The 12458-nt window shown below is 41.4% G+C and overlaps 1 protein-coding gene across 5 annotated transcripts in view; it reads right to left on the reverse strand.

Annotated features, from left to right (window-relative positions):
• Positions 1 to 12458, reverse strand: part of LOC110528552 (cadherin-22) — a 269991-nt gene that overhangs the window by 81508 nt on the left and 176025 nt on the right. For all 5 annotated transcript variants that reach the window (XM_036984155.1, XM_036984152.1, XM_036984153.1 and 2 more), the window contains 3 exons: positions 10019 to 10186; positions 7209 to 7396; positions 1129 to 1385 (listed from right to left, as the gene is read on the reverse strand). In XM_036984155.1, the coding sequence (XP_036840050.1) occupies positions 1129 to 1385; positions 7209 to 7396; positions 10019 to 10186 (613 nt within the window). The remainder of the gene's footprint in view (positions 1 to 1128; positions 1386 to 7208; positions 7397 to 10018; positions 10187 to 12458) is intronic.

The raw sequence follows: 12458 nt of genomic DNA on the forward strand, positions 1-12458 counted from the left end.
TTGGTACAGCGCCCGCTACTGCCTGCTAGTGCCAGCCAGTGTCCAGCAATACCCGATCGGTGCCCTCCGGAGCAGAGTGACAGGAGTGTGGGAGAGAGTGATGGGCCCTTGGGCACCAGGCGTCGGGGTTAGTTCCGTCCAATCGAGATGATTAAAGTGGTACCGATGGGCATGGCGCAGCGCCAGGGTACCCTCGAACCCGTTGGCTCTCGCCTGCCAACAAGCAGGCGGTGGCACTGCCATTGTGTTGTACTTTATTACACCTGGAGCACTTTCAGTTCAGCCTCATGCATTTTTAATAGAGGTAATTTGCACAGCCTGTGTGTGTCGGTGAGCGTGAAGCTCCACTCGCCTCACCGCTATTATTTCTCCACCCAAGACCTGAGGTGGAGGCTCTGGCACAAAATAATATCATTCTGCTCATAAATAGGGATCTGAGCGAACGCACAAAGATGTGTGAGATACTGAGGAATCCTCTAGCGTGGTCAAAAGTCAATGCAGTAGCCTAGAGTAATGTGATTCTGGCATGATTCAATGTGATTCTTTTCATGATTCAAATTGTGTCGTGGAGCGATCTTCCAATTGTGTGTTTATTGCCATATTTAAAAAGGAATGTCAAATCCCAAGCTCCATGTACATCTAAACTTGTGTTTGTTGATATAAGATGCCATTTAAATCAGTCCCTTAAATTCAGTAATGTAGTCCTTATTTGGGGGTCTTATATGGCATTGTAAACATATGGTCGGGTCATTTGTAGCTATGAACATGTTTCTATTCGTTGAAAGTTTCCTTCCTTACTTGTGAAGCATACATTATACTAATGGTATGTCTTATTATAGCTATATCTCTACCCATTCATACAGCCATATCTCTACCCGTTCTTATAGCCACATCTCTACCAGTCTTATAGCCATATCTCTTTACGTTCTTATAGCCATATCTCCACCCGTTCTTATAGCCATATCTCTACCCATTCGTATAGCCATATCTCTACCAGTTCTTATAGACATATCTCTACCAGTTCTTGTAACCAGTTCTAGGCTTATCTGTAGGTTTATCTGTAGCAATATGTACATACCCATCTGAAGCAGTTAATGAAGAACTATCTGAAGGAGTCATGATTCATACCTGACAGGTGCGTTCTCCTTGTCTGGGTCCTTGGCTGTAGCTGTGCCCACCAGTGCACCTAGCCTGGCATCCTCCTGGACCTCCATGATTGCCCCCTCAGCAGGGAGGAAGACAGGCGGCTCGTCCGCGTCAGTTACGCTGACCCGCACGATTGTCTGGTCGCGGAAAGATCCAAGCTCCAAAAATCGGGGGTCCACGTGCTTGTTGACAGCCTCCACCACCACGTTGTGTGTACGCTTGCTCTCAAAGTCCAGTGGCTGAACGGAGCACAAACAGGGAAGAACTAAAGCAATGACATGTCACTCTAAGGGGAAATAATTCACTCCTCAGGCAAACGCTATAGGGTGCCTAAGTGTAAACTGAGCAGACATAAGGATTGCCATGTCGATCAAATACCTAAACAGCAATAAGGAAATCTGAGCTCTACTGCTGTACAAACCTTTTCTATTCACATACTATCAATGCCTTCAGAAAGTATCCACAGCGCTTCACTCTTTTTACATTTTGTTGCGTTACAAAGTGGGATTCAAATGGATATATTTGTTTGTTTTTTGTCGCCAATCTACAAAAAATACTTCGTAATGTCAAAGTGGAAGAAACATTCTAACATTTGTAAAACATTTATGAAAAATTAAACACGAATATACAGTGGGGAGAATAAGTATTTGATACACTGCCAATTTAGCAGGTTTTCCTACTTACAAAGTATGTAGAGGTCTGTCATTTTTATCATGGGTACACTTTAACTGTGAGAGGCGGAATCTAAGACAAAATCCAGAAAATCACATTGTATGATTTTTAAGTAATTAATATGCATTTTATTGCATGACATACAGTAAGTATTTGATCACCTACCAACCAGTAAGAATTCCGGCTCTCACAGACCTGTTAGTTTTTCTTTAAGAATCCCTCCTGTTCTCCACTCATTACCTGTATTAACTGCACCTGTTTGAACTCGTTACCTGTATAAAAGACACCTGTCCACACACTAAATAACAGATTCCAACCTCTCCACAATGGCCAAGACCATAGAGCTGTGTAAGGACATCAGGGATAAAATTGTAGACCAGCTGGGATGGGCTACAGGACAATAGGCAAGCAGCTTGGTGAGAAGGCAACAACTGTTGGCGCAATTATTAGAAAATGGAAGAAGTTCAAGATGACGGTCAATCACCCTCGGTCTGGGGCTCCATGCAAGATCTCACCTCGTGGGGCATCAATGATCATGAGGAAGGAGAGGGATCAGCCCAGAACTACAAGCCAGGACCTGGTCAATGGCCTGAAGCGAGCTGGGACCACAGTCTCAAAGAAAACCATTAGTAACACACTACGCCGTCATGGATTAAAATCCTTCAGCGCACGCAAGGTCCCCGTGATCAAGCTAGCGCATGTCCAGGCCCGTCGGAAGTTTGCCAATGACCATCTGGATGATCCAGAGGAGGAATGGGAGAAGGTCATGTGGTCTGATGAGACAAAAATATAGCTTTTTGGTGTAAACTCGTCGTGTTTGGAGGAAGAAGAAGGATGAGTACAACCCCAAGAACACCATCCCAACCGTGAAGCATGGAGGTGGAAACATCATTCTTTGCGGATGCTTTTCTGCAAAGGGGACAGGACGACTGCACCGTATTGAGGGGAGGATGGATGGGGCCATGTATAGCGAGATCTTGGCCAACAACCTCATTCCCTCAGTAAGAGCATTGAAGATGGGTCGTGGCTGGGTCTTCCAGCATGACAACACCCCGAAACACACAGCCAGGGCAACTAAGGAGTGGCTCTGTAAGAAGCATCTCAAGGTCCTGGAGTGGCCTAGCCAGTCTCCAGACCTGAACCCAAAAGAAAATCATTGGAGGGAGCTGAAAGTCCGTATTGCCCAGCGACAGCCCCGAAACCTGAAGGATCTGGTCTGTATGGAGGAGTGGGCCAAAATCCCTGCTGCAGTGTGTGCAGACCTGGTCAAGAACTACAGGAAACATATAATCTCTGTTATTGCAAACAAAGGTTTCTATACCAAATATTAAGTTCTGCTTTTCTGGTGTATCAAATACTTATGTCATGCAATAAAATACAAATTAATTACTTAAAAATCATACAATGTGATTTTCTGGATTTTGTTTTAGTCCGTCTCTCACAGTTGAAGTGTACCTATGATAACAATTACAGACCTCTACATGCTTTGTAAATAGGAAAACCTGCAAAATCGGCAGTGTATGAAATACTTGTTCTCCCCACTGTATCTTTATTAGATAAGTATTCAACCACCTGAATCAATACATGTTAGAGTCAACATTGGCAGTGATTACAGCTGTGAGTCTTTCTGGGTAAGTCTCTGGGCTTTCTAAACCGGATTGTGCAACATTTGCCCATTATTCTTTTCAGAATATTTCAAGCTCTGTCAAATAGGTTGTTGATTATTGCTAGACAACAATTTTCAGGTCTTGCTATACATTTTCATAATGATTTCAGTCAAAACTGTAACTCGACCACTCAGGAACATTCACCGTCTTCTCGGTAAGCAACTCCAGTGTAGATTTGGCCTTGTGTTTTAGGTTATTGTCCCGCTGAAAGGTGAATTCATCTCCCAGTGTCTGGTGGAAAGCAAAATGAACCAGGTTTCCCTCTAGGATTTTGCCTGTACTTAGCTCCATTCCGTTTACCTTTTAATTCCGAAAAACTCCCCAGTCCTTAACAAGTTACAAGCATACCCATAACATGATGCAACCACCACTATGCTTTAAAATATGGAGAGTGGTACTTAGTAATGTGTTGTATTGGATTTTGTAAGGACAAAAAGTTAATTGCTTTGCCACATTTTTTCAGTATTACTTTAGTGCCCTGTTGCAAACAGAATGCATGTTTTGGAATATTTTCCTTCTTAAAAAAAAATAAAAAATTATATAAAAAAAAATGATTTCGGCCTTTACTATTAAAGCCCATAGAAGCCCATAGAAACACATGAAATAACATATTCATGAATGGTAAAAAAAAAAAAGAGTAAACAAATACATTTAAAAAAGGAATGAGGTCTTGAAATGTCTTCCTATATTTAGAAGATACAAGAAAGCTCAGTGTTCGTGAGTCTCACCTTTCTATAGTGAGGTGATATTAGTTTGTAGCTCAAACGGTTCGGACACCACAGACAGAAGTTGGCACATCAGCGTTACCGACTTCAGACGAGTCCCGTTCAGCATTCTATGTTGTTTTTCTATGTTTTGTTCTGTTCTTATATTTCTATGTCTTTATTTTAGTTGGTCAGGGCGTGAGTTGGGGTGGGCATTCTATGTTGTTTTTCTATGTTGTTTTTCTATTTTTTTCTATATTTTGTTCTGTGGTTATATTATATTATATATGTGTTTGGCCTAGCATGGTTCTCAATCAGAGGCAGGTGTCAGTCGTTGTCTCTGATTGGGAGCCATACCTAGGTAGCCTTTTCCCACTTGTGTTTTGTGGGTGGTTGTATCCTGTGTTAGTGTTTTCACCATTTCGGATGTTTGTTTGTACCTTTGTTATTTTGTTCAGTGTTCTGTTGATTTATTAAATATATCATTATGGATACTTACTACGCTGCACATTGCTCTGATCATTGCTACTCCTCCTCTGAAGAAGAGGAATTCCGTTACATAATAGTTAAGCCAAACCGTTCGGACGATACAGACATTTTGTGTGAAGATGGATTTTCTGGATGTCTCATGGTCTGACAAACTCCGCTGTACTGTAGCTCGGGCACTGATATAGGCGGATGAAAAAGGCTGATATAGGCGGATGAAAAAAACCTGATATCTCTAGCTTAAACTGAAGGATTTTGATGGGGATTTTTGTATCTTACTTACTGTAGATGGAATCATGACTGTTAAGGATTAAAGTCACCATTGGCCTCATTGTGAAATCCCTGAGCCGTTTCCTTCCTCTCCGGGGCATTGGAAAACCTCCCTGGTCTTTGTGGTTAATCTGTATTTGAAATTCACTGCTCGACTGAGGGACCTTACAGATACTTGTATGTGGGGGTACAGAGATGAGGTAGTCATTCAAAAATCATGTTAATCACTATTATTGTACACAGTGAGTCCATGCAACTTACACATTTTTACTCCTAAACTTATTATGGCTTGCCATAACAAAGGGGTTGAAAACTTATTGACTTAAGACACTTCAGGATTTCATTAACTTGTAAAAATTGTGAAATACATACTTCCACTTTGATATTATGGGGTATTGTGTGTAGGCCAGTAACAAAAAAACATCTATATTTAATCTATTTTAAATTCAGGCTAAAACAGCAACATTTGGAAAAAGTCTAGGGGTGTGACGTAAATACTTTCTGAAGGCACTGACTGTACCGTATATATACAGTACTAGTCAAAAGTTTGGACACACCTACTCATCCAAGGGTTTTCTTTATGTTTTACTATTTTCTACATTGTAGAATAATAGTGAAGATATCAAAACTATGACGTAAAGCATTTGGAATCATGCAGTATCCAAAAAACTGTTAAACAAATCAAAATATATTTTATATTTGAGATTCTTCAAAGTAGCCACCCTTTGCCTTGGTGGAATGGAATGCAATTCGATTAACAGGTGTGCCTTGTTAAAAGTAAATTTGTGAAATGTCTTTCCTTCTTAATGCGTTTGAGCCAATCAGTTGTGCTGTGACAAGGTAGGGGTGGGTGGTAAACAGAAGATATCCCTACTTGGTAAAAGACCAAGTCCATATTATGGCAAGAACAGCTCAAATAAGCAAATAAAAACAACATTCATCATTACTTTAAGACATGAAAATGTCAAGTTTCATCAAGTGCAGTCGCAAAAACCATCAAGGGCTATGAGGATACTTGCTCTCATGAGGACCGCCACAGGAAAGGAAGACCCAGAGTTACCTCTGTTGCAGAGGATAAGTTCATAAGAGTTACCAACCTTAGAACTTGCAGCCCCAAAAAAATGCTTCACAGAGTTCAAGTAACAGAAACATCTCAACATCAACTGTTCAGAAGAAACTGTGTTAGTCAGGCCGTCATGGTCGAATTGCTGCAAAGAAACTACAACTAAAGGACACCAATAAGAAGATGAAACTTGCTTGGGCCAAGAAACACGAGCAATGAACATTAGACCGGTGGAAATTTTTCCTTTGCTCTGATGAGTACAAAATGGAGATGTTTGGTTCCAACCGCCGTGTCTTTGTGAGACACACAGTAGGTGGACGGATAATCTCCACATGTGAAGTTCGCACCGTGAAGCATGGAGGAGGTGTGATTGTGCTTTGCTGGTGACACTGTCTGTGATTTTTGTTGGTGACACTGTCTGTGATTTATTTAGAATTCAAGGCACACTTAACCAGAATGGCTAACACAGCATTCTGCAGCGATACGCCATCCCATCTGGTTTGCAGTTAGTGGAACTATCATATGTTTTTCAACCGGAAAATGACCCAACACAACTCCAGGCTGTGTAAGGGCCATTTGACCAAGAAGGAGAGTGATGGAGTGCTGCATCAGATGACCTGGCCTCCACAATCACCCAACCTCAACCCAATTGAGATGGGTTTGGATGAGTTGGACAGCAGAGTGAAGGAAAAGCAGCCAACAAGTGCTCAGCATACATGTATGTGGGAACTCCTTCAAGACTGCTGGAAAAGCATTCCAAGTGAAGCTGGTTGAGAGAATGCGAAGTGTTCAAAACTGTCATCAAGGCAAAGGGTGGCTACTTTGAAGAATCTAAAATATAAATATAAAATACATGCTATAACATTTGCAAATCTGTGTAAGCAACCAATACATTTTGATTTGATTTAACTCAAATGCTCCGACTTAAACATTACAATGGCTGGAGCAGAGGGTAGCCGCAGGGCCCAATGAGCAGTTTAGGTCCTTGCTCAAGGAAAAATTGGCGATAGGTGGCACCTGAGATATTACTGCCAGCAACCCTCCAGTTGCCTGCTCACTCCTGACAGATTTTTTTCCCACACAGTCAGCACTGGGATTTTAACCGGCAACCCTCCGGTTGCTGGCCCGCTACATTAACCTTGAGGCTATCGCTGGCCCCAAATCCAAACTGATCTCAAATCAGCTTCATTCTACTCCCACCTTTTTGATAGTGATGACGGCTTCCTGTGTGTCTCCGTCGGTGGTAACCTTGAAGAGTTCCCCGCCCTCCTCGTCTTTGATCAGGTAGCTCATGTCCGTGTTCCCCCCCATGTCCGCGTCCGTGGCGATCACCCTCCCCACCGGTGTCCCCACGGCCGCCCCCTCAGACACCGAAAACTGGTACATCTCTGAAGGAGGGGAATGGGGAGTAGGTGGAAAAGGAGGGAAGAAGAGGAGAGATAATGTAAAAGGGTGAAGAGAAAGATGACAGGAGCGTGGAGGATGAAGATTAGGGGAAGCGTGAAGACAGGGAGGAGGAAGAGAAGGAGAAGGTTAACGAGAAGATGAAGAGGTAGAGTAGATGGTGAAGATGAGAGGAAGGAAGTGGAAGAAGGACAAATGTATTCAATACATACAAGCCCACCATTTACTGTATGTAAGAGCACTCTTCCCATTGCCAAGACAATTCAGCAAAAAGAGAATTCACCCAGGATTTTTATTCTGTAGAGCCAACTTAGTTGCTCATGAATCCATCCACCCCCAAAGCTTGACCTTTAACCCAATTGGCCCTCAGAATCCCCTTTAAGTAATGCACTGGATCTTTGCTCATGTTTGAACAAGGCTAGACCAAGGCACTATGCGATTATGTTAACCACGTCTGGTAAAGATGCTGACCCCGAGTGATCATTGGCAAGGCATGGAGTCTATGTATGGAAGGTTTTACGCTTACTCTTTTAATATCCTCCCGTAAAATTTCTAATCCACTTTTTGTTGACCACAGCACTTCCACAGCACAAAGCCACATTTTGTGTGAGATATCAGCGCAGGGGTCAATTACATTTCAATTCAGTCAATTCAAAACGGAAATTACAATTACAATTTTCCTCAATGATTCTCTATGAAAATATTTAGTTGGAATTGGAATTTCTGTTTAATTCCTGAATGAAGGAAATTTAAATGGAATTGACCCCAACCCTGTAGGACACATAAATAAAACAGCTGCACATATACAACCCTGTTCTTTTCTAATAAAACTATGTATCCTCGAACCGCAGACAGCATTTCGAAAGGAAGTTATAGAAGAGAGAAAATCACATAGGCGACAGCCAGGAAACAAAATTAGATTATGTGAGACAAAGCTATGAGACCGTCACGACTGGAGCGTCACGACACCTGAACTTAGACTGAGCTCTCTTAGCTTTAATAACATGTATTGTTGTTTATCTCACAAAAGTGGGAGAGGAAAAGTGGGAAAGAGCAATAACACCGCTATTCATAGGCTATAGAGTCTGGAGTCTTAACAGGAAGTGCCTTTTTCTGTCATTCGTTATGAGCTAGTTATATGCAGAGGGTTTACAAAAGAACTAAACATTAAATTCCACTAAGATGTCCAGGGTACAATAGAAAGGGTTGTTGAAGTTTCTAAATCATGTACTAGTGTCATAGGTAAGATTTCCCCCAGCAGGAAATACAGATTAAAGTAAAACATCCTTTTACTGAGCACCATTGTGAAATGTACAATGAAATATAATACACATTTGAACTGGAATTTGTCTTTTTTTTTTGCTGTAGCGAGAAGTACAAGCTGGGTCCAAATTGGTTCACCTGAGATTAATTTATCGAATACAATCTGAGAAATCAAATAGAAAAGTTTCAGAATTCTAAATAATTACAAAGCATTTTTACAGCCTAAGTTCCTGATTAAATAGGTAGGAAGGAAAGACTTCTGTAGTAATGCATCCATTTTAACATTCAATATGATCTGCTGTTTTCGAATTCTGAACTGTCAGAACAGGCTGGGTAACATTGTGAAACAAAGTAGCTGGATCATCAACTTAACTGACCTTTCAGACCTTTCTCACCTGTAGTATCAGCCACCAGTGACACTCATGGCACAATACATTCTGAGGGACACACAGCAGCCCTTGCTTGATGAATTTATGTTGCTTCTCTCAAAGCGCAGATACAGACTCCCCACGTTCAAAACTAATAGGTCTAAACTTCATGCCAGCTGCTATCAGCTTTCTCCATAAGCTGTATTGTTACTGTTAGCTGTGTACATATGGCTGTATGCATTGCTTTAGTGTATATTTATATTCATGTGTTCAATGTGTTTTTACTACGTGCTACAAAATGAATTTCTCCCCGGGGATAATAAACACTCTACTAGTATTCAAACAGGGTTCTGTATATTGACCATAATGTTATTACATTATGGCCTTTGACCTTTCTCCAGCTGATAAATAACGGATGTCCCCAACATAAATCCATACCACTGGAATGTTAAAATTGTTAAAATCGGCTCCATCTTATCGTATGCAGACATATGGAAACTCCCAAAACCGCTTTCATCAGATGATTGTCTAACCCTTCTTAACGGAGTGTTTGACATGTGGATAAATATAAAGTGAAATGATGTAGTCCATTACTTCTATTACTGACGGGGGTACTTCTATTACTGATGGGGTACTGCTATTATTGATGGGGGTACTTCTATTACTGATGGGGTACTGCTATTATTGATGGGGGTACTTCTATTACTGATGGGGTACTGCTATTATTGATGGGGTTCTTCTATTACTGATGGGGTATTTATATTACTGATGGGGTACTTATATTACTGATGGTGGTACTTCTATTACTGATGGGGGTACTTCTATTACTGATGGGGTACTGCTATTACTGATGGGGTATTTATATTACTGATGGGGTACTGCTATTACTAATGGGGTACTTCTATTACTGATGGGGGTACTTCTATTACTGACTGGTGCAAGTTCACCACTGCCATCAATATGAGAGTGACTCACTCTGCGGAAAGCGTGGTGGGTTGTCATTAACATCTGTGATCACTATGGTCACCGTGGTGGAGCCGGAAAGACCACCCATTTGGCCTGCCATATCGGTTGCCATGACGACCAGCTCATAGCGATCCTGCGTCTCCCGGTCCAGATCTGCCACAGCCGTCCGAATCAGTCCTGATAAGAGAGAGAGAGATCCAAAGGGAAAGGTCAAGTTAGCTCTTAGCTCTCATATACGATAGCCCGTTACATCTTCTCTGGTCGCAAATATCAATTTCAGCTAAGCACTCTCTGACTGAGTTTACACAGGCAGCCCAATTCTGATCTTTTTTTCACTAATTGGTATTTTTACCAAACATATCAGCTCTGAAAAAGACCTGATGTGAAAAGATTGGATGTGATTAGTCAAAAGACCAATTAGGGTATTTTTTTAATTTTAGAATTGGGCTTCCTGTGTAAACACAGCCTATTAGAGGCACAAGTGCGGCACATTCCATTTCCCCCTCTCGGCTCTTCTTGATAGAGTAGATTGTGTCACATCCGTGGCTCCATGCACAGATCCTTATGGCTGAGCTCTATTAAAATTCATAATATATATGGGCCAAAATGAAGGCACACACAATTGAAGAATGAGGCTTATGTTCCGTCAAAAAAGCCTGTGCACGTCTTTCTCTGGCAGTCGGAGAGGAGTGGATTTAAGAGAGAAAACCACAACAATCTCATGAGTTGTCTTAATCCTACTCCAGTGAGCATTTTGTTCCGATGCTTTAACAACGCCCTTGGAGTACAGGCCTACTGCTGTGTTTAGCCAGGTTTATGTTTCTACTGAAGTAACTATAGTTGGAAGTGGATTAGTCTGAGGTTAAAAAAAATTGAACTTTTGGTGGCCCCCTTCTATTTCATACCGGTATGAACAAATATACAATATTTCGCCAATGATAAGACTTGGAAATGTCTTAATCTCACATTTGTTCTGATCAATATAATGGCACTGCATATCCTTCTCCTAAACAGTACGTTAAGTTATTAGCATCTACATTTGGGCATTTCCATATCAGTACAATCCCTGGAGTTGAAAGGGGTTAAACTAATCTGAAGACAACATGACTGAGGTCAGATCACCATAACTAATTTACATGGTGGACATTCTAAAACCATGACAGTGTAATGACAAATACCAGCTAATTGTAGTTCGAGGAGCACCATGTGTATTTTCTCCATACAATATGTTTCCCCTTTATCTTCCAAGGTATGTTTCTCCAAGAACCTGGTGGAAAATAACGTCCCCGTACCATTGGCAGTATACAGCCAGAGCTCAATCTGAATTACATCCTCAGCTAACACTTTATTTGGATAGTCCATCCGTAGATGCTCTATCAGTAACATTTCAACTAACTATCTACTAAACCTAGCTCTAACCTTGACCCTTATCCTAACGCCAAACTTAACCCTTACCCTAACCCTAGCCTAATCTTAACCCTTACCCTTATTCTAAACTTAACTCTAACCGTAGCAAGCAGTTGCTTATCAAAAGATAGTTTGTTGATATAATCCGGACTATGCAAAGTGTGACCCATCCTCAGGGCCAAGTACAATATTTTAAAACAGAAAAGAAAATAGAAAACCAGGGCAAGTGGTGAAATTCTGCTCCTTTCAGTGCAATTTCCACCCATATACTGTATATTTAGATACAGATCCTAGACTCACAATGAACCACATGAATCTCCTCTTTGTGCCACACTGGGTTCAAAGGCCTTCTGTTTAATTTTTCTGTATTTAATTATCTGTATATGTTATGTATGTGCAACAGTGTTCCTTCCGTCCTTCTCCTCTTCCCTACCTGGGCTCAAACCAGGGACCCTTGGCACACATCGACAACAGTCAACCTCGAAGCATCGTTACTTATCGCTCCACAAAAGCCACAGCCCTTGCAGAACAAGGGAAACAACCCCTTCAAGGTCTCAGAGCAAGTGACGCCACCGATTGAAACTCTATTAGAGCGCACCCCGCTAACTAGCTATCCATTTCACACCGGTTACATATGTATGTATTTACAGTGGCTTGCAAAAAGTATTCACCCCCTTGGCATTTTTCCTATTTTGTTGCCTTAAAAAATGGAATTAAAATATATTTTTTTGGGGGGGGTTGTATCTTTTGATTTACACAACATGCCTACCACTTTGAAGATGTAACATATTTTTTTATTGTGAAACAAACAAGAAATAAGACAAAAATACTGAAAACTTGAGCTTGCATAACTATTCACCCCCCCCCCCCCCCCCCCCCCCAGAGTCAATACTTTGTAGAGCCACCTTTTGCAGAAATAACAGCTGCAAGTATCTTGAGGTATGACTCTACAAGCTTGGCACATCTAGCCACTGGGATTTTTGCAGATTCTTCAAGGCAAAACTGCTCCAGCTCCTTCAAGTTGGATGGGTTCTGCTGGTGT

Source organism: Oncorhynchus mykiss, chromosome 7 (assembly GCF_013265735.2).
Source record: "Oncorhynchus mykiss isolate Arlee chromosome 7, USDA_OmykA_1.1, whole genome shotgun sequence".
NCBI classification, from domain to species: Eukaryota; Metazoa; Chordata; class Actinopteri; order Salmoniformes; family Salmonidae; genus Oncorhynchus; species Oncorhynchus mykiss.